Source organism: Colossoma macropomum, unplaced genomic scaffold (genome assembly GCF_904425465.1).
Source record: "Colossoma macropomum unplaced genomic scaffold, Colossoma_macropomum, whole genome shotgun sequence".
Lineage (NCBI taxonomy): Eukaryota > Metazoa > Chordata > Actinopteri > Characiformes > Serrasalmidae > Colossoma > Colossoma macropomum.
The window spans coordinates 14,858,077-14,877,510 of record NW_023494789.1 but is presented as its reverse complement, the minus strand read 5'-3'; the positions used below and the strand labels follow the sequence as shown (position 1 = coordinate 14,877,510).

General features: G+C 40.2%; 1 protein-coding gene across 2 annotated transcripts in view; it reads right to left on the bottom strand.

Moving 5' to 3' along the window:
* Positions 1 to 19,434, bottom strand: part of cachd1 (cache domain containing 1) — a 75,753-nt gene that overhangs the window by 11,378 nt on the left and 44,941 nt on the right. Inside the window, exons 5-24 of one of the 2 annotated variants that reach the window (XM_036570229.1) lie at positions 17,368 to 17,494; positions 15,919 to 16,063; positions 15,053 to 15,269; positions 14,791 to 14,940; positions 13,042 to 13,275; positions 12,392 to 12,541; positions 11,173 to 11,296; positions 10,883 to 11,000; positions 9,047 to 9,215; positions 8,678 to 8,820; positions 6,994 to 7,175; positions 6,466 to 6,576; positions 5,863 to 5,985; positions 4,666 to 4,765; positions 4,329 to 4,445; positions 3,598 to 3,758; positions 3,264 to 3,350; positions 2,578 to 2,694; positions 2,067 to 2,218; positions 171 to 335 (exon numbers count right to left, since the gene is read on the bottom strand). In XM_036570229.1, coding sequence (XP_036426122.1) covers positions 171 to 335; positions 2,067 to 2,218; positions 2,578 to 2,694; positions 3,264 to 3,350; positions 3,598 to 3,758; positions 4,329 to 4,445; positions 4,666 to 4,765; positions 5,863 to 5,985; positions 6,466 to 6,576; positions 6,994 to 7,175; positions 8,678 to 8,820; positions 9,047 to 9,215; positions 10,883 to 11,000; positions 11,173 to 11,296; positions 12,392 to 12,541; positions 13,042 to 13,275; positions 14,791 to 14,940; positions 15,053 to 15,269; positions 15,919 to 16,063; positions 17,368 to 17,494 — 2,892 coding nt within the window. The remainder of the gene's footprint in view (positions 1 to 170; positions 336 to 2,066; positions 2,219 to 2,577; positions 2,695 to 3,263; positions 3,351 to 3,597; positions 3,759 to 4,328; positions 4,446 to 4,665; positions 4,766 to 5,862; positions 5,986 to 6,465; positions 6,577 to 6,993; positions 7,176 to 8,677; positions 8,821 to 9,046; positions 9,216 to 10,882; positions 11,001 to 11,172; positions 11,297 to 12,391; positions 12,542 to 13,041; positions 13,276 to 14,790; positions 14,941 to 15,052; positions 15,270 to 15,918; positions 16,064 to 17,367; positions 17,495 to 19,434) is intronic. The other variant, XM_036570230.1, reaches the window with a different exon arrangement.

The following is a 19,434-nucleotide window of genomic DNA, read 5'->3' as shown; positions in this document are numbered from 1 at the left end:
CCTTTTTCCTGGATTGTGAATATCATTCTGAACTTAAATGCCCCCAACAACATTTTTATTCTTTGCTTTTTATAATGGCCTTGAAAGCCCTGTCATAGGTTTTCAGCTGCAGCTGAGAGAGGCTTTTGTGTATTGCCCTTCATTCAGAGCTTGCTCCGGCTCTCACTCACCCTGCGCGGCTAGAGGGGACATGTGCTGATGACTCCGGCGGTGGATCTGGTGCCTGTAGGCATACACAGCCAAAACCAGCACCATGATGCATCCCATAATGCCTCCTGCTACTGGCCCCACCGGCGCGCTCTTTATCATGTTCAGAGACGCCACCTCTTCATCTGCTGGATGGCAGGAAGGATGACAGGGTTAATAGATTAAAAAAGGAGGAGAGAATGAAGTGTGTGTGTGTGTGTGTGTTTGTGTGTGTGTGTGTAATATACACAAAGACCTTTCAAGGTAGCACAGTTGAACTGTGCAATACAAAACATGTATTGATGGCCAAATGTAGGATCAATTTTCTAGATGCATGTCATTCTAAAGAAGTGTGTAAATGTCAGACACCTGAGGACATTATCTAAATATCTTGTATCTTGGTAGTGTGTTTTGCCATATCATTAGAACAGAAGCAAATGAAAGTAAGTATAGCAAAAAACTAAAATGACTTATTAGTAGCTGATATCTTGTGAACTACTTTGAAGAACAAAGTTTGGTTCCAGATGTCTCCTAAACGCCCTCAGCCATCATACAGATCTGTTAAATTTCATGACTAGCCCATTTGATTCAACTAGACACCAAAAACGCAAACCAGTGGTGTATTAATATTTTGAAGTATTTTGGAAACAAGAACGTCTACCAAAATGGGCAATTGTCCTTAAATAATAATAGGTAATTGCCTATTTCTGGTCATTTCTTGTCACAAAATTACCATGAGCAGCTATTTGGTCACCACTTTTTGAATATGGCATGCTGGATAGGAATTTTATTGTTCATAAAGTTCATTCTCAGTGCTAGAAAGCTTCTGAAATATCATGGAATCATCTATAGTGCGATTCATCAATGAAAATTTGTTAATTGTAACAGCTTCCTACAAATAGTTTGAAACCTATATTATAATTATATTAGAATTGTTTTATGCATGTATCTTGGTTTCACTGGTCTTACCGAAAAAAGTGATGGCAAACTTTAGAACAGTAGTGTATATAATAAAATATGTTAATATATCAAAATTGAAATGTAAAGAGGCATATATGGGCTGGCCGGGGCAAGCTTAAAGTTCATATGCGCAGTTTAAACAATCAACAAAGTCAGTAACTCTCAGCTTTTAAACTTTTTTGTTGTCTTGGGGCTAACAACAAAGGGTAACCGTTACCAAATACATCTGTAAGGTACAGCTTATAGGTACACTCAACAGAAACAACATAACCAAAGTCCGCTGCACTTCTGCGTTGTGCTATTGCTTGCAAATTAAATCGGAAATTAAATAAAGTTTTAACAGAAAGCATTAGTTGAATAATTACGCATTTGTTAGTTAACAGTTAATTGGTTAAACATTAACATCCCTAATAGAGAGGAAACAAGAAATGCATTACATACATATAAAGAGTTTCAAGTAAAAAGTCTTTTATATACTTAATTTGCATATAATTCATCTTTTAAATATAACAAGTATGAACAGCTAATATGACCATATCATTATAAAGATAAAATACACCACAATATGCTTTTCTGAACATATTGTGGATATTGGTCATAATTAAAGAACAGTGCACAACTGAATGTTTCATTACAGAGAGAGCATAATTAGTCTTGTTTAATTGGATTTAGTGTAGTGCAGAATGTAAAACACTGAATAAAAATCACTCATACTGATAGTGTTTGATGGTACTTTTTAAATGTGGCACTGCCAAGGCTTATTTGTCTGTTCCAACTTATGAAACTGAATATAGTGATGCATATTGTGTATTGTGAAATTGTCTTCAAGTATTGTGATTTTTTATTTTTGCCATATTCTCTGCCCCAGTAGGAAACCCATTATAACAGTTCTGCACTCCCTAAAGAGTGTATAAGCTCACCTAAAAGGCCCATACCATCCACATAAGGACTCTTGGCACCTACAATTCCTCCAAAACACTCCTTCTGAAGAGCACAGTAGGGTTTGTCCAGGTGGGTCTTTCCATCACTGTCCACCATACACCACTCACAGTCCAGCACACCAAAGCAATCACTGCACACAGACAGACACACACACCCAATTTAAAAATGAAAGAAGCCAATGTTTAGTGTATGAATTAGAAGGTCATTGTAAGGAAGATACTATGTACAATTCCAAAACAAACACAAAAACATTCTACTTAATATCGCAAAATACGAAATACATTAAACTACAACCTCTTACACTGTTAAACAGTCCTGATCCACCACAAGGGGTCAGTGTTCTCCACAGAAACCCAGCTAAACCTAACTCTGAGCAATGCTCTTTGGTGAATCACTTGAATGTTGTTGTTTATAGTACAAGTGTAATAATTCAGGATCACTAATTAAAAGTGCTGTAATGAAAGTTGCTTCACTCTACATCTGACTGACCTGCTGGTGAAGCGCTGGCTACAACGAGTGTTGATGCACTGTGGCAGAGTGTCCTGCAAACTGGGCTCAATCACTGTCAGAGACAAGGGCTCTTGATGTACCTCACAGCTTGGGTTTCTGAAGACATGCAGACAGTTTCATTAACAAAGTTTAAAAATTTTAGTTATTACAAATAACTTTAACACAGATATGACTCTCCAACAAAATACATTATACTATAGAGCTGCTTAAATCTGTTAATATTCTGTAGTGCAAATTATCATATGATGAGCCATCATGAAGTAGACAAACATCCAGAAGTGTTTTTATCTGCAGGGAATAGCAAACAGATTGCCTTTTGCCAAATGAATGCCTACAGGGGAATGCTCAACTGCTCCAAGATACAGATGGATGAGTATCTATTCATTGTGACAAACAAAAACAAGATGAAATCTAGAGAAGAGCTTTGTGCTTGCATGCATCCTTCCTCTGAACACTGCAGACATAAAGCCTCAATCTAAGTGATCTTCTGATCACAATACACAGAAACCTTCTAAAACTTTTAATATGGGCTGCATTCCTTGACATATTACATAGACAAACCCCAGAAGTATGATGAAAGATATGAACTCGTGTTCCTTTTGTTACCCCTAAAAATTACAAGTGAAAAGCTTGAGACGTCCAATAAGACTGTAGGAAAGAGTTACCTGTTTTCTGCATTAGTGAGATTGCCTGTACACTCATTCACCTCTAGAGGACACTCACAGGGACATTCACACTCATTCTGTTCCATTCTGAGGATAAAACAGAATAAAAAATTGAGTTGTTGTCTAAACTTTATCTAAACTGGTAGTGAGAATTCTGAGCATATTTATTACATTCAGAATAGCAGAATCCATGGATTGTTGATTTAAGCTTTTGGTAAAGCAATAAGCTTTACACTTTAAAATGCATAAATTAAACATATATCTAATTACATATACAAGCATCATTATTCTGCAAAAAAATAAAATAAAAAAATGTAAAAATTGACAAATCCACCTGTGGCAGTTCAGACAGAGGCGATCCACAGTGCTGCATGCACAGAAAGCCAGAGAATCACAAGTCTCATTCACAATACCCGCAAAGGCATTGGTCCCTGGAATACGGGTGAGCCGATACTTTGAACAGTGACTGCCGTGAACCAGATTGGTCAGATCACCCTGGAAATAACACAACAATCTTAAATCATCAAGCAAAACCAAAAACATCACACATCAGTTGGCACTTAAATAAAATATCTTAAATATTTATCTTAAGTTTAATGATACATTTAAAGCTGTACATTTAAATGTAAATTTTGGAACGGTCAACAACATAAGTGCCAAAACTTAAACTCCGGGTCTTCCACTTTCCACTAAAACCTTCTCTATTTAGCCAGTTGTCCAATGGTCACTTGGAAGTTTTGGCTCTTCAGTTTTTGACAGTTGCAAATAAGTTTTACCTTCAAATTTGCCATAAGATAAATCCTTAAGTTGTTGTATGCAAGTGGACACTTCACAAATAAAGTTTTATGTTGCACATTGGAAAAAAAAACAAAAAAACAAAAAAACATCTGCTGCCAATGCCATTACAGTCCTTTCCACCAGGTGGTGCTATGATGCTACTAGAAAGAGGAACTTCACTCAAATGTATAAGGGACTCAACCTGGCTGTGAGCGTTTGGGCCAATCTGATACAAGGAGAACAATCAAAAGCAGCAAGTAGAAAATGTTGCATCTCTGCTCCACTCACCACAATGCTAGTGTTAAACTTATAGAAGCGTTGCACTGTCCGGTCACTGAAGCTATTACACAAGTTCTTCTTCACAAAATTAGGGTGATTAAGGATGTCATTGGCCACCAGTGGCTCCTACAAAAATACAAATAAAGTTTTAAATTTTACTTTGTTTTGAATATAAATTTGTATGTATTAATCTTCGAATACAAAGGAACAAGAACAATAATATATAATTTCTAGAACAAATAAGACAAATAAGATATTTCTACCGCTTCCAGAAATCTATGTCAACTGGTAACTTTATTGAAGATCTCTGTGAGAATGTGGCAGAAAAAGAGGTCTGTTGCAGTACCTTATGGGTGATATGTTGCTGTTCTGCTGGAGCGTGGCCCTTAGGGTCAATCAGGGTGGGATGGGCCACCAGATAGCCTCTGTCCTCCATAATAAAGCATCTACACACACAGACAGTAAAGGTCAGCCATCCAATTGTCATCATCTCAAAAGTCATCCACATCTGACAGAGGACATATCTTTTTTTGACAAAGGTCAGTGCGTACAGGGATTGGTGACAACCTTTGAAAGGTTACTGGCTGAACTTCGGACCATAAAGCTGTGTGGGTGAGATGTAAACGATGAAAATAGCTTACAACAGCACATTTTTAACAGATGGGGCAATAATGGAATGTATTGTGAAAACATTAGGCTCATACACATACTTAAAGGAAGGAATGCAAGTGTCCAAAGGGCCTGGGTGCAGGGGGTGTGTTCTACTTTCTTTAGAAATCCTCAGATCCATGAGGCAGCTCAGAATAGCCCTCTTGTGCATAACACACTGGGCCATTCCACTCAACTAATCCTGTTTAATGGCCCTAGCATTCAAAACTCACAGAACACTGAGGCCTAACCCTTTCTGGAGCATGAGAGGGGAGAGAGAGAAAGAGAGAGAGAGAAAAATAGTGATAGGGATAGAGAAAGGGGGAGGGGATTGTAGGCATGGTTAGCAAGAAGAGAGGGTGATGGAAAAGAGTAAAAGATAGAAGAGAACAGAAGAAAGAAGAGGAGAGGGGTAAAGCGGAGAGAACTGGCACCTAACATAACAGGATGTGTCTGGAATGCGCTCCTAATCAGCTTATCTCCTTTTGTGTTTCACCAGTAATTCCCCAACTCTCTCGCTTTTTCTCCTTCCAAACATTGCTCCAGTGATTATTTTGTGAACCTTCTTCAGTCTTTTTTCTTATCAACTGTTCTTGGTCTTTCGCTCTCGTTCTTTCTTTTACCTCAACCCCTATGAACAATTACCCTGCTTTCTCTCCCAGCCCCCCTTTCTTTCCCTCCAAAGGGAGAAGAAGGAGGGCCCTATGAATGCTCCTTTTTAAACACAGGCAAATCTGATTAGTTTCATATAAAAGAGTTTTAGAGAGCCTCCGGGCATTTCTCTGGACACCTCAGCCGGAGAGAGCTGGATCTTGGCAGGCTAGGGAGAGGGGGAAGAGTGAAAGAGAAAACGAGCAAGGCAGGAGGTGAGAGGGGCAGGGTGGGGCAGGCTTACCGGATTTTGTTGCCCTTGTCCTGGTTGCAGATAGGCAGCAGATCCAGCAGGACCTTATAGAAGTAGCGCAGTGTAAAGTCGATGCCCATAACTGCTACTGCATAGCCTGGAGCCATCTGAGAACTAAACACAAGAGGAGAATGATTAAAGATACAAAATGGAGAAAGAGTAGAGGAGGATGCATCAGTGTCGAACCGACAGAGCATTCATCAAAGATCATCACACATTTGGGTTACGAGATCCTGCTACATTTACCGTTCATACTTCACGTCAAGGCTGAATAAAACAAAAAGGAGAAAAAAAATCTCTTCACAATCTTTATCATCACCAGCCTCTCTGGCATTCTGCCAGTTTCAAACAGTTTCGTCATACCTCTAAACATACCTTTGCACGCGCACATACACGCACACATACTCTACTAAACACAAAACAGACATGCCGATAAGACTGAGCCTCTAAAACACAATGTGTTGTGCTTTTTTTGGACCGCAAACAAAAAAGGATGAGTCAAACCTAGTAAATGATGCAATGACATGACCACCAAATTTAATATGATTAATTTAAACGAAGAGCTGAATAAATCCAGATGAACTACTGACTGACCTAGAGGCATGGATTGTGTGGCTGATGGTGACCACGTAGCCAGCTCCACCAACGTCCAGGTAAGGTCCAGTAAAAGTAATAAGACCAGGATTGGCCACAGCATGAAGGTACCTACAGGAGCAAATGATAAGTTGTCTTGTTAAACAACAAGAGCTACACTTTCGTAATCTAAAATGGCTTTTTTTCTTCTCCTTCTTTAACACTAAAATAAAAAAAACACTAAATCAATGTTTGGGTAGTTTTGGGCATCTCTTGGGATAGTGTTGGCTTACTTTTCACTAATTAAATCAAGGCCTTGAAGGTATCTTATGAAATCTCCTGGTTTAGACATGAACTTAAACAATAAAACAACCAAAAAGTATGACAACATCTTTCCATGCTTTCAGCTCTGTATTTGCCTGGAAAAACTAGTATTAGTTGTCCAACAAACTTAGTCTCTAGCCTGGGGCTCTGTTCAGCAACAGCTCCCAGGGAGTCTGGAAGGGTTTCAGAAGTGTGGAGACCTCCGCCCTCAGGCCCTAATCTCACCATTGTCTCCTAGTAGGGTCGAAGGCTTTGTCCATGAGTGAGCCAGGGTAAATCCGCAGCACCCCATTGGGCGTTGCTATGTAACGGCGCACAATGTAGCAGTTCAGGCTGCTCAGCTCCATGAGACTCATCCATTCGTCCGTCACATGACTGGTCGCCATCACATCGTTCCTGACAGACGACTGGAGCACAAAAGAGAGAGAGTTTGAGCATGCCAGGGTTCCAGTAAATCCGCTCTGAGAACATCTACAATCACTCAAAATTCTCCTTCTAATTCTGCCCAAAAAGAGAGTGAGCAAAAGCAAGAGAAGGAATGTACAAAGACTGACGCAAGAGTTTTTGTGCATGTGCATTTAGCCTTGGGTTAGGAACAAGGCTTCTACTGTTACCGAGTTATTATAACAAAGTTGCTCCTTGATACTGACATACAGCCAAGTCTGAGCTATGAGCTGTAAATTGTGAAAGAGGTAGTATGAGCTTTGAAGTATTTAGTATCGCTGAGGTGTTTGTAGTAGTGTAAGAGCCGAGATGGCTAAGAGGTATGCATTGCCAATGTCTGTATGTGTACACCTTTAGGCAAGGCTTGGTTATGAGGCATGTATTGCTGCACACGTAGACACTGATGTGCGTGTCCACAGATCTGATTACCTTCCGTGTCTGTGTCCCTCATGTCTGGGTTGGCTATGAGGCTATGCTGTCACTGAAGTAGGCCTCAGACTGTGTATGAGTTTGTTTACACTAGAAATGTATATTTAAACTATTTTTTATTTCTGAGTATCCGAAAGGGTTAATAAACTGAAACTTAGTTAATGATGGGGAAGGAAAAGAAACGACTTCAGCAGACATAAATGTAGGGATGTGGGCTTACAATTTTAGGTGAAAATAGTGGTGTTGCACAAAATTTTATCAGCATGCAGAGATATTTTACTTGACCACATTAAAAGGTAAGTAAAACAATCTAACATTCTGTGACCAGAATTACAGAAACATGTTCATCATACATACACTATGTTTACAATTAGCAAGCATGCTCAATTCCAAAAAACAGTCAAGTTACAAGTTCTCCACAACACATTTTTTTAATTATACCAGTCAAACCAGGAAATTATATAATGGAAGTAAAGCGGAAATGTGTGCTTTATACATAGGAAAGTAAAACCGGATCTCATCTGGTCACACTCTGGACACATTTTAGCAAATATCCGTATATGCATGTTAAAGCAAGGTCTAAACAAGCCCTATTCTTCTGCTTTCAGACCCGACTTGGCTATAAGGTATGTACTGTCACTCTGGTATGCAGTGGAGCATGTGTGTGTAAGTGTGCAATTTTGAAAACATTAAAACCTAGAAAAAAGTAAATACAAGGTCAGGACCTTGGGACAATACTGGAATCATATTGGTATCCTCAGATAATTTTTATTTATATTTATCTGTACTGCACCCATGTTTGAGTAATAATTCAAACCGATATCTGATGAGGCATTTATTGCATTCCACAAAAACAGAACGTTCAGGCAATGCTGGACTACTGTGCTGAATTGTCTGTATTTTATTCATTTGACTACATTTGTAACCCTGTAAATGAAAAAAATAAAGAAAGAAATAAATGGTATATATTTCTCCCAAATTACATATATAAAACTAGCCTGTTTGTGTGTGTGTGTGTGTGTGTGTTTGCAGGTACCTTCAGGCCTGGGTTGGCTATGAGGCGTGTGTTATCGCTGAGGTAGGCAGTGTAGTGCTCCACCATGCGCTTGGTTTCCGGTTGACTCAGGTGCTCATAAGGAGAGGAGAAACTACCGGCTGACAGCATCACAGTAGGGCTCTCTGTGGGTACACAGGGAAAGTGCGCTTGGTACATAAACACACTTTCTGCGTTCCTGTTATGCACACTGCTGTGTGACAATTATCGGTCTTCTTCAGTCTGCACATAAAACCTGGTCTGCTAAATCGGAAACTGGCTTTTTGTTATTGCGACTAAATACAAAAAAACGTTCTGATGAATTACACTAATTTGAAGATCTCAGGTCTATATGCTGTCTACACTGCTTACCAACAGTAGCAAGTTGTTTGAAGTGCAGGCAGGTGCTGGGTTGACCCAGAAGGTCCAGTCTGTGATACAGGAGCTTACTGCTGGGGGCTGTGTTAAGGTTCTTCAGGTGCTTCACAGGTATTTCTGGTTGAACATAGACTATGCACAGAATGAAGGAGGTGTCCTGGACCTACAGAGCACAAGGCAGAGTGGATGAGAGGTAAGGAGAGAGGGCCTTTGTGAGAGCAACATACATGAGGTGATCATTGCGCACACCAAATCTTGTATACAATCAATAATAAAACATCTATAGACATAGAATCTAATATTCAGTATTTAAGTGTTCAAAATAGTGTTTTCAATGTTCAAAATATTGATAAAGCAATATATTATGGACAACTTTGTGGTGATACAAGTATTAATACAGTGATGGTTGCATCAATATTTATAAATTTGCTTTTTACGTGATGCGTGCGTAGGTAAACAGAAACTACATTCAAGTCTGAGAGCACAGCACTTTACAGCATCCACTGCATTGTAAACAAGTCTCCTTTCTTAACTGTTGTTAAGACATGTATGACCCATTAGTTGTGTACTCAGTCCAGTTTGCAGTTGTAGTAAGTTATTAATTTGTAGCTGCTCTGTTAGCATTTCAGCCTATAGCACTATTAAAAACCTTAAGAGATGATAGTTCAGTTTGCTGTGACCTGTGGCACGGGTTAATGAACATTTTGTTATTCACTTTGTTTCACAGCCACAGACTCTCTAACACGTGCCTCTGTGATTAAAAGAGTAGGAAGTTCACTTCTCTGCCTCTCTGTCCTCTGAACAGCATCTCAGCGTGAACTACACCTAAATGCTCCACCAGCATTATTAATGTATTCATTATTCTTGTATTTTTTTTTTTACTTCTACTTAAAGTTAGGCAAACATTAATATAAAAACATCATTATAACTCTACCTAAACTCATTTATTTATCAAAACGAAATTTAAAGTAAATATTAAACAAAAATGTCTAATGTGTTTTGCCACTGAATCATATCACACTTGTATCATGATAAGTATCATTGCTGAAAATAAACAGCCCTAGTACTGGCTGCTGTAAGCAGCAATGGAGGAAGCAAAGTCAGGCCATCTTTAACAAATTACTGCATGTACATCGGAAAGTGCTAAAGAGCACATAAATACAATCAGACAGTTACAGAGAGCAGCACAGGCAGTGACGTCAAACACTGGTTACGAAGATGCCCTTACAGAGAGAGTGTTTACTGTCAAAACTTTAGAGAAAGCGCTCTGTAGTTCAGACTACAGTTCTGCCTCCTGAGAACTGTGCTTTGCTCCACTACAGCACCAAGACAGAAATGCTTTCAGTTTTAAAATAAAACATGTTAAAGGAGTTTATCAAGAAAAGCAGAGCCAATAATGTTCCAAAAAGCAGGTCAGTTGAAAGACATTTTACATTATAACTTATTTCACCACACTGCATTAGTTATAATAATGTGCCACTGACAATCTAAGTCTGTTTAATGCAGACAGCTGTTGTCATGTATGTGTAGGTCTGACCTTGGAAGCACACAACAAACCATAAAGTCTGTTGCTGTTGTAAAAGGCTAAAGTTCTGAGAGTACATAGATTTAGCAGTCTGAAAAAGTGCAACGCCAGGGGGCTGAGCCAAACTGTGTTTCAGCTCCACAGTTTTTCCCCTCATCTTGAGGTGACAGGACTGAGTTAGATGCCAGCAGGCATCTGTCTGTGCCATCTCAGAATAACCTAAATGTGAGCTAAACATTTGAAGAGTGGAGCTCTAGGTGAATGGAATATGACACGTCAAAGCCACTGTGGCAAAATTTGTGTACCAGTTTCCAGGCGTAGCTGACGTTATAGGCTTCTCGGCTGGGGTCACGCAAGCGATTCATGTGCCAGGACAGAGAGGAGTTGATGGGCACAGCGATGACCTGGCTCCCCAAAGGCAGACTGAAAAAGAACATTAATGAACGTTATTTTACATGCTAAACATACCAGCACAAAGCCAAAAGACCATGTGAGGCCTTAAAACTGAAAGTGCGGTCTTGCAACAGCTTCATAATTAGTCACTTAAAATGACGTCACTGACAGAGCTCAGAACTGGAGTACCCCTGTGCCTCACCTGAGGATGTTCTGGCGGACAGCGGCAAAGCCTGGGATGTTCTCATAGTGGATGATGTCAGTGTGCAGAGGGGCTTCAGTCATCAGGTAGGGGCGAGTCAGGGATGGGTGCATGAGGGTGTAACCTAACAAATTAGACCAACAAGAAAGAATAAGCAACAAATTACCAACAATGAACTACCAAACAAAGGTCTGTCTAATTTGATACTTCTGGTAGACATTAAACTGCAACAACACACTCTTTAGGGGCTTTTAGTCCCTCAGTTCCATGTCTGTGCTCATCGTTACTGAACAGCTGATGACAGCAGGTGCAGCATCCTCTTACCAGAGAGGGAAACTTCTATTTTTCCAAGAGAATGCATGGTTAGCCTCATTAATGGAAACGAAGCTGAACTCTAATAAAGGACCATTTTGGCCTATTTACTTACTGCCTCTCATAACATTATTTAATTTACAACTAGTCTGGTAATTACTCATGACTCTGTAATTCAATATTGATGGCAGAGTTACTCAAAGAGACTAAATGTATTCATTACATTGCAAACCCCATGCTGCAGAAAGAATGACTCACTTTTGCTGAATATTAAGGTCAAAAACACTTGAACAGGTCTCAACTTTCTATATGTACAAAATTATACAAAAATCTCTATGCAGACATCACTACCAAGCAGACCTTTAAGAGAATATCCATTACAACTCTAATTAGTTACATACACTGACCATGAGACCCTCCAATATGAACAGTTCTCCTGTTCCTGCTCCAAACAGCTGGCCTAAAGCAAGTCTTGTTGGCTCATAGCCTGTGAGCGTGCAACAGGTACTTTCCCCTAATGGACTATTAAATGGGGGTAATGGCCTTCAGTCCAGTGTCCTGAGTCATTGAGACTGGCAGTGTTGCTCAGAGTGGACCTCCAAGTGAGGCTTGCACAGAAGCAAGGGTTCTAAAGAGTCAAGCCCAATATAGGCTACAGCTAAAAGCACAAAACATGAAGCAGGAAGGATAGCTGTATTCCATACCAGCTGCTTCCAAATTAGTGCTATGTCACTGTTCAGAAAGAACCTGGCCCATAAGTCAAATAAGAAAAATACAGAGGTAATTAGAGTGTAATATGTAACAGAACGCGCTGCTTTATTTCAGCAACATATTCTTCAACTAAAACAACCAGACAATTAACAGCACTCAACATTAGTTACTTTGTTCATAATGCAATGGCAGTTACCTTTGTTATCTATGAGGAAGGTATAGGAGGCCAGCGAGTCTTGGTAATAAGTCACATCCTCGAGGATATAGGCCAGGTTCACATCCACGCCCACAACCCCCAGCAGCAGGTTTCCAAAGTAGCATGGCCGGCTAACTGTCATAATGAAGCCTAGAGAAAAAGAGAAGAAAACAGAAGAGATAAGAACTTTTAGGTTAAAAGCCCCATACCAAATATTGCAATACTATAGCTTTTAAGATGTTTTGAGCCATTTTGAAGAATTGGACGCTGAAATGCTGAACAGAGGGGAAATATACCTGTTTTTAAGTTTCTTGAACCAATAATTGCTTTGCAAATAACAGGTTCTTTACAGGTAGCTAAAGGGACTTCAAGCTCACTAAAAGAAGATTAAGGCTACCTGGATACTAATACGCAAGAACTTACCCCAAATTCACACTGGGCTAAATAAACGCACTGTTACAAAATACATGGGCTCTTAAAACACTCTTATGTGTCTTATGGGCCACTATTATGGTTCACGCAGTGGAAGTGACTAAGTGATTATGGTCAAGCATTCATAAGAAATGTTACCCTGCACTACACAGTATTTCTGGCGATTCTAAGGGGAGAGGAGGAAAGAAGTCGAGGTGCTGCCTCATGTTCTAACTTACCATCACCCATCTGGTCTGCATAGGGCAGGCTGAAAGAGGCCATGTCAATCATCCGGTTTGGCAGGTTGATGTAGAAGCGGCCCACACTGGTCTCCAGGTTACTGAGCTGGTTCAGTACCATCATGCTGCCCTTCACAACGGGGAGCTGGGAACGGTCCGAAACGCCGTACTTTGCCGAATTCTGTTCTGCCAAATCCCGCATGAACGCCAGCTCTTTCAGACCTGTCACACCCTCTGTGAAAGAAACAGGAGAGTAAGGGTTGACCAACTAGGCAACAAAAGTTCAGATATAGAAGAAGTGCTTTAGGAATGACTAGGCGCATAACACCTGAAAGAACAGTTCTCAGGCATTTATTTGACTGAATGTAAACAAATCAATCAATGTCAACACACAATGATGGCTACTGAACATGGAACTGAATCAACAGATCAACAAATCGTGGATCTGCCAGACTGACGGACCAAAAACTAATCAAAGACAAGACCATGTGCAGCCAGGGGTAGACAGATATAAAAATCAACAAGTCAATAATTACAAATTATACACAAAATTCACAAATTATAGAAACATGCTCATTATATATACACATCATATTTATAATTAACAAAAATGCTTCAGTACCAAAAAACAATCAGGTGATGCTTTGAAAAAGGAAATATTTATTGAAGTCTTTTCATTAATAAGATCATTATTGTTGTGGTTACTGTGATGGTTCCTCCCTGCCGAGCTGGTCCACCCTGACATTCGATCTAGATAATTAGGTACTATCTGACAACTGTAATGATAGCCTCGGTATAAAGTCAGCTTATTTATTTATTTCAATAAAGTCTTCACTTATCTGCTAAGGCTTTGTTGTATAGTGTGGTATTATCAATGCTTAGTGGTGGGGGCACAGTCACACAACTCTGATGAAGGCTTGTTAAAAGGGAAAAAAATATGCCAAAAAAAAAAATCTCCAAGGCAAGTGGCCAGGCTGTACATTTTTAATGACCAAATGTGCAATGTTGCGGCCAGGAGCACTGCGCAATAGGAATTGTCTATCCCTGAGTGTAGCTCTTGAATAAGCCTTTAACTTCAGAACAAAGAAAATGTAGCGACAAAATAAAAACATACTGTGATGTACAACATGGAGGTTAAAATGTAATTAGTGTGTCAATGTTCTTTGCCAGCATTATTACCATTTTTGTTAAGGTTTAACTCTGTAAATCAAATCATTCAGCAGACAAGTCAAAATATGACTGATATGAAAAGAAAGAGAGGAAGAAAGAAAGATATAAAAAATCGTGTGTGATTGTGCGTGGACACATTCAGCAGCCCACAATTGCCAGGTCCACAGCAGAAGCCTACTCCTTTACACCACCATGCTAATCAGCTTCAATCATATTTCTGTCATCTACACACAAAAGCCCCTTCCCCTCTTTCATGTCACCGAGTGCCCTTTGATGTGTTCTGTTGCTTTTCTCTTTCTTCTTTTAGATGTCCTGCATTTTAATGTTCCTGATGCTGAAGTAATGTATGTTAATAACAGACTAATGCATGCAGGTAGAGAACCAGGTGAGGAGTGGGACAATAGAAGGCCTTTCTTGTGAAGAACTCATACACATACACACACACACAAACACAAACACAGAGATTAAAAAGATGAGGAGGCACATGCGCACAGATACAGACACGAAACATCTAATAAACAGCTCTGGTTGCAAAGTAAGAGAGCTGTGATGAAGGAGCGTAAACTTATAAGGGGTTACCATTGATGAGAGCATAGGTGAGGATCATGACTGAGTTGTTGAGGTGGTGGTTCTCCTCCTTTATCACGCTCAGAGTGGCTCGCTTCTCATGCTCTGACGAGTCTCGAGAGGTGATGCCCGACGACAAGTAGATTATCACCATGTCAGTGTCTGAGGAATGGGGGGGGAGAGAGAAAGAGCGAGAGAGAGAGAAGACATATCACTAAAGGCTTCAGAGGTTCAGTCCTATAGATCTAAGACTGCCATCTGTCAGGTGTCTTACTGATCTGCTGTTTGCTGACGTTGCTGGTGTTCCTCAGAAGCTGGAAGGCCTTTTGGAAGCCCAGGGCATGCTGGGTGGGGCTGTCAGAGGCTTTAATGTTGTTGATGAAGGTGCTCATCTTCCGCTTGGTCTCACTGGTGGCTGGGGACAGAAAGCTCTTGTAGCATTGATCCAGGGAACAGGAACGAACAGCATCAGCTACCGTCAACACTGAGATCTGTGCGTGGGAACAGGAGCTATGGTCAGTACCTTTGGCTCAGAATAAATAAGTAAATAAAGAAACAAACAAACAAATAAATAAAGACTACACAACATGGACATAAAATACAATGAGCGCTAAAGCTGCTGGATACTGGATGATGAAATGTAAAGCAATAAATTATGATTACAATATACAATTTCACTGTGTGTATTGTAAAACTCAGCATTTCCTGAACACCTTTAACTAAGTGAAATTAGTTATCACATCCTTTACAGGGAACAGACATTTTTCTACACATTTTAGGGCACTATTTCTATTTATTTGCTTAATTTAACATACTGGAAAAAACAAAAGATAAAATATAAAACATGCTATAAAATATGGGCTGTGCAGAAATTGTTTAATTTTTATTTTCCAATGTTAAAACCAGCAAATAAACAGCAAATGCGTATTACAATGTGCAGAAGTACGTTCTCTGTAGAGGATATGTACATACTTTCACTTAGAGAACCAACAAAATTTAATTTAACCAGGGGTGCCCAAACGTTTGCATACAACTGTAGGCCTACGTTCTTTCTAATATAATTACGTCACAGTGTACTGTAATTTGATCTGTTTTGTTAGAGCAGCCCTTTGTGATGTGCTGGAGTATGCTTTTTCTCACTTTGTCGTGTTCATCAATGGAGTTGAGAATGACAAGGGCGGCATCGCGAGCGATCTGGAGCTGCGTCTCACTGACAGATGCGCCATGGTCTATGAGCACCACAACTTGCTTTGACTGGGGCCTCACCGCAGACACATACACAGGCCTGAAAAAACAGCAGATTAAATGCTTTTACATAAACAGTTCAGACTTACACAAACAGTGGCCCTCTGAATGGTCCTCTGAGTAACTATAAGCTGGGTATTTCATGGTATGCTTAAGGTTAGAAAGACAGACTGACAAAAAATAAGGGAAAGACTTTTGTCTGTTCAGTTTTGTCTTTGTAACCGGACTGTATAGAAAACCAATCTACTGCCCAGTCCCTCAGCTCTGTAGGTGGGCCTTAACTGGACTGTAGTATTCACATTCTGCCATCTTCACCTCCAGCTGTCCTCTCAATAGTGTTTGCACAACAGATTCAGTTCTCTGGCATGTTTCCTTTGGGGGTTCTCTGTATATCAGCCTGAGTGGCTGAACAGTTCAGGATTCTAAATGTGGAAAAGTAACTCCCTCTCTGTCATACATAAAGCAGAGGTCACTGTTCCATAATAAGCCTAAAATACAGATGCGGATAAGAGTTCACATGCATGTGTGAGTCTGTATATATACATGTATGTATGTGAAGAGAGGGATAAAAAATCAAGAGAGAAAACAACAAAAATGAGAGAATGAGGAAGCAACTGAGAGAATGAGACAGGGAGAGATAGGCTGGACTAGAAAAAAAAAAGAGAGACCATTTCTTGAGGCTGTAAAAATCCTCCCTTGCCTTCAACATGACGTGACTGATTCCACTGATTGTAACTCCAGCGCATAAATATTACAGCCTCTTAATAATCAAACTTATGCCCTGCCACAGTAGAGCAAAAGCTAGTAAGCTCTAAAACACAGACAGATCTGGGTGTTACCTCTCTCTTTTTTCTTATTTTTTATTTGATTAGACACAGTCATTGTGCATGTTTAAGCCTTTATTAAGAAATGGAAAAATACCTCAGGGTGGTTTTGATTTACACACTGACCTCTGCTCTTAAGCTGTGAAATTTAGCTGACAGACCAAGCAATTACTTTGGAAAAACTTCTATGAAGTGGGGGGAAAAAACTGGTGGGAAAGGGTGATGTTCTCCAAAAGTGATTTTTTTCCAGCATATGGAGAGCATTTGGCTGAAGTTTTCATCAGTTAAGTGGCCTAAATGCAAGGAAAATAAAGATTGTGTCTTTACATTTTCTGCAAAAGAAAGGCGAAGCAAGAATGATATAGTGCTCTACGCAATAAGAATTTTCTCACTGGCTGTGTTCCAGTGTGCTTGTTTTCCCTGAGCTCTGCTGATAGCCCTTTGACTACTTCTTTGAGTGTGTGAGCGTGAGTGTGTGTGTGTGTGTGTGTGTGTGTGTTGTGTGTGTGAGTTTCTGCACCTGCTCCTGTGCTCATAGGTGCCCTTGCAGTGGAACTTGTGAGCAGGAAACACAGTGAAGATGCCCTCCTCTGAGCTGAAGTACTGCCACTTGATGCCAGGGTTTGACTTCAGGTTGTCTGCCAGCACTACAAACATAGTAAGAGAGAGGGCGAGAGAGACAGAAAACAGAAGGGTTATTAGCTTTAGCCTTTTTCTGCAATTTCTATCTAAAGCACCACTTAAACAAAACCACAAAACAATAAAATATACCATGACAGAATGCTTTTCCTTTCTACCACTCACTTTTAAGCCTACTTCTTAACATAAACACGTCCTATAGGAGCCACAATACCCATCATGAAGCAAGTCACAGTGAGAATTCTGCAGAGCTGCAGCACTTTGGTCTTGGCACACGCAGTAATGCTGCAGTGGTAATGCAGTGTGACTAGGCAGCCTGAGTGCGTTTTACTTGGAGAGGCCTCAGGTTTGTGAGGACCTGAGCTGAGATTGAAACAGACAAACTCATTCTATCCAAACAGCACACAAACAGCCCCATCACAGCACTCACCATACCATAAGTGTTCATCTAATCTTCAGAAGTATGAACTCAAAGAGAAGGAAGAAGACACAAGGGGGGCGGAAGAGAGTCAAGAATGGAAAAATGAACCTCCTCAGAGTGCACCTCTTAAGGGAGCTACTTAGTAGTGCAGAGGTTCAGCCTACAGTTGGGACTCAGGTTGCACAGTGCATCAACCACTGAGTTTCAACTGTGATTCTCCCTGAGGATACAATTAGACAGAGTTCACACAAAACTAACCTCACACAAAAACTGATATTTCAGTGCCAAGTCTATGCCAAAACAGAAAAAAAAAAAAATTCTACTGTATCAGCTCCACTACATAAACACTGGTTCAACATTGCTGCAAACAAAAGAGAACTTCGGAAAGGCCACCGGAGCAAGAGAAAAACCAACGTGACAATGCCGTCTAAATTTGTTCTTTCTCACCCACATATGACTGCCAGTAAAACTACACTGAAAAATAACTATACATAAAATGCATACATACAGAACACAACATTGAATGAGTTACATAAACATCAAAGAAGGAAAAAAACTGGAGCATTAAAAAGGAGCTAATTAAAGAAAGAATGGGAAAAACGTTCCTTGAGCAACACACCAGGGGCAACAGTTTAACTGCTAACATGAAGCCACTTGTCTAGGCCCTCAGTTGTGAGCACACAAACAGATAGAGCAAGATTTCTGATTCTGAATGGCCTGGATGCCCTTAAATCAAACCACTAACAGGAGAGAGGAGCCCATTCTGGCCTGCTGCACATACGAAAGCCTCCACCGCCATCAATCTGGACTGATTGTATAAACAGGAACTTTGCAGCATGTTGACAGTTTGAAGAATCATATACATTTGCTGCCCTGCAACACTTAATCCTCCACCCAGTGTTTAGAGTAGCTGAGAACCGCAGTCAAGAGGTGAGGGCCCTCCATTTCCTCTATCCCTCCCTTCTCACTCTCTCTCCTTCTTTCCATTTCTTTACTCTGTTAGCAGTCCCATCGCTCTCGAAAGATTTTTTTTTCCATCGAACAAACTCAAGCAAGGTGGACGTGTAACAAATTTGAGTAAAGTGGAACACTTGTCTCCACTTTATTCCTCCCTTTAAACTTCTCTCTCACTCTAGTTCAGTTTGTATTATAAACTCTTGCTGCCTTGCAAAATACTTATACACTGTAATGCACATCTGTAATTGCCTCAGAGAATAAACTCCTGTCTTATTTGTATCAGTACATTTTTTCTTACTGGATTCAAATATTAAATTTTCTCACCACACTGTTTCCCCTCTTTCTTCTCCTTCCTAACTGATCAATTTCCACTCAACCTTTCTACATTCTGGCCTCCATAACCACCCCCCACTCTCTCTCACCCCTCTCCTCAGTCACACTCTGCTTAAGTGAGTGCTGTGCCTCAGCTCGGCTGAAATGTGACACTCACATACATGACAGCCAAGAGCACGCTAAAGCACTCTGAGAAATAAACAGATAGAGAGGTGAGGGGAAAAGAAGGAGGGAGCG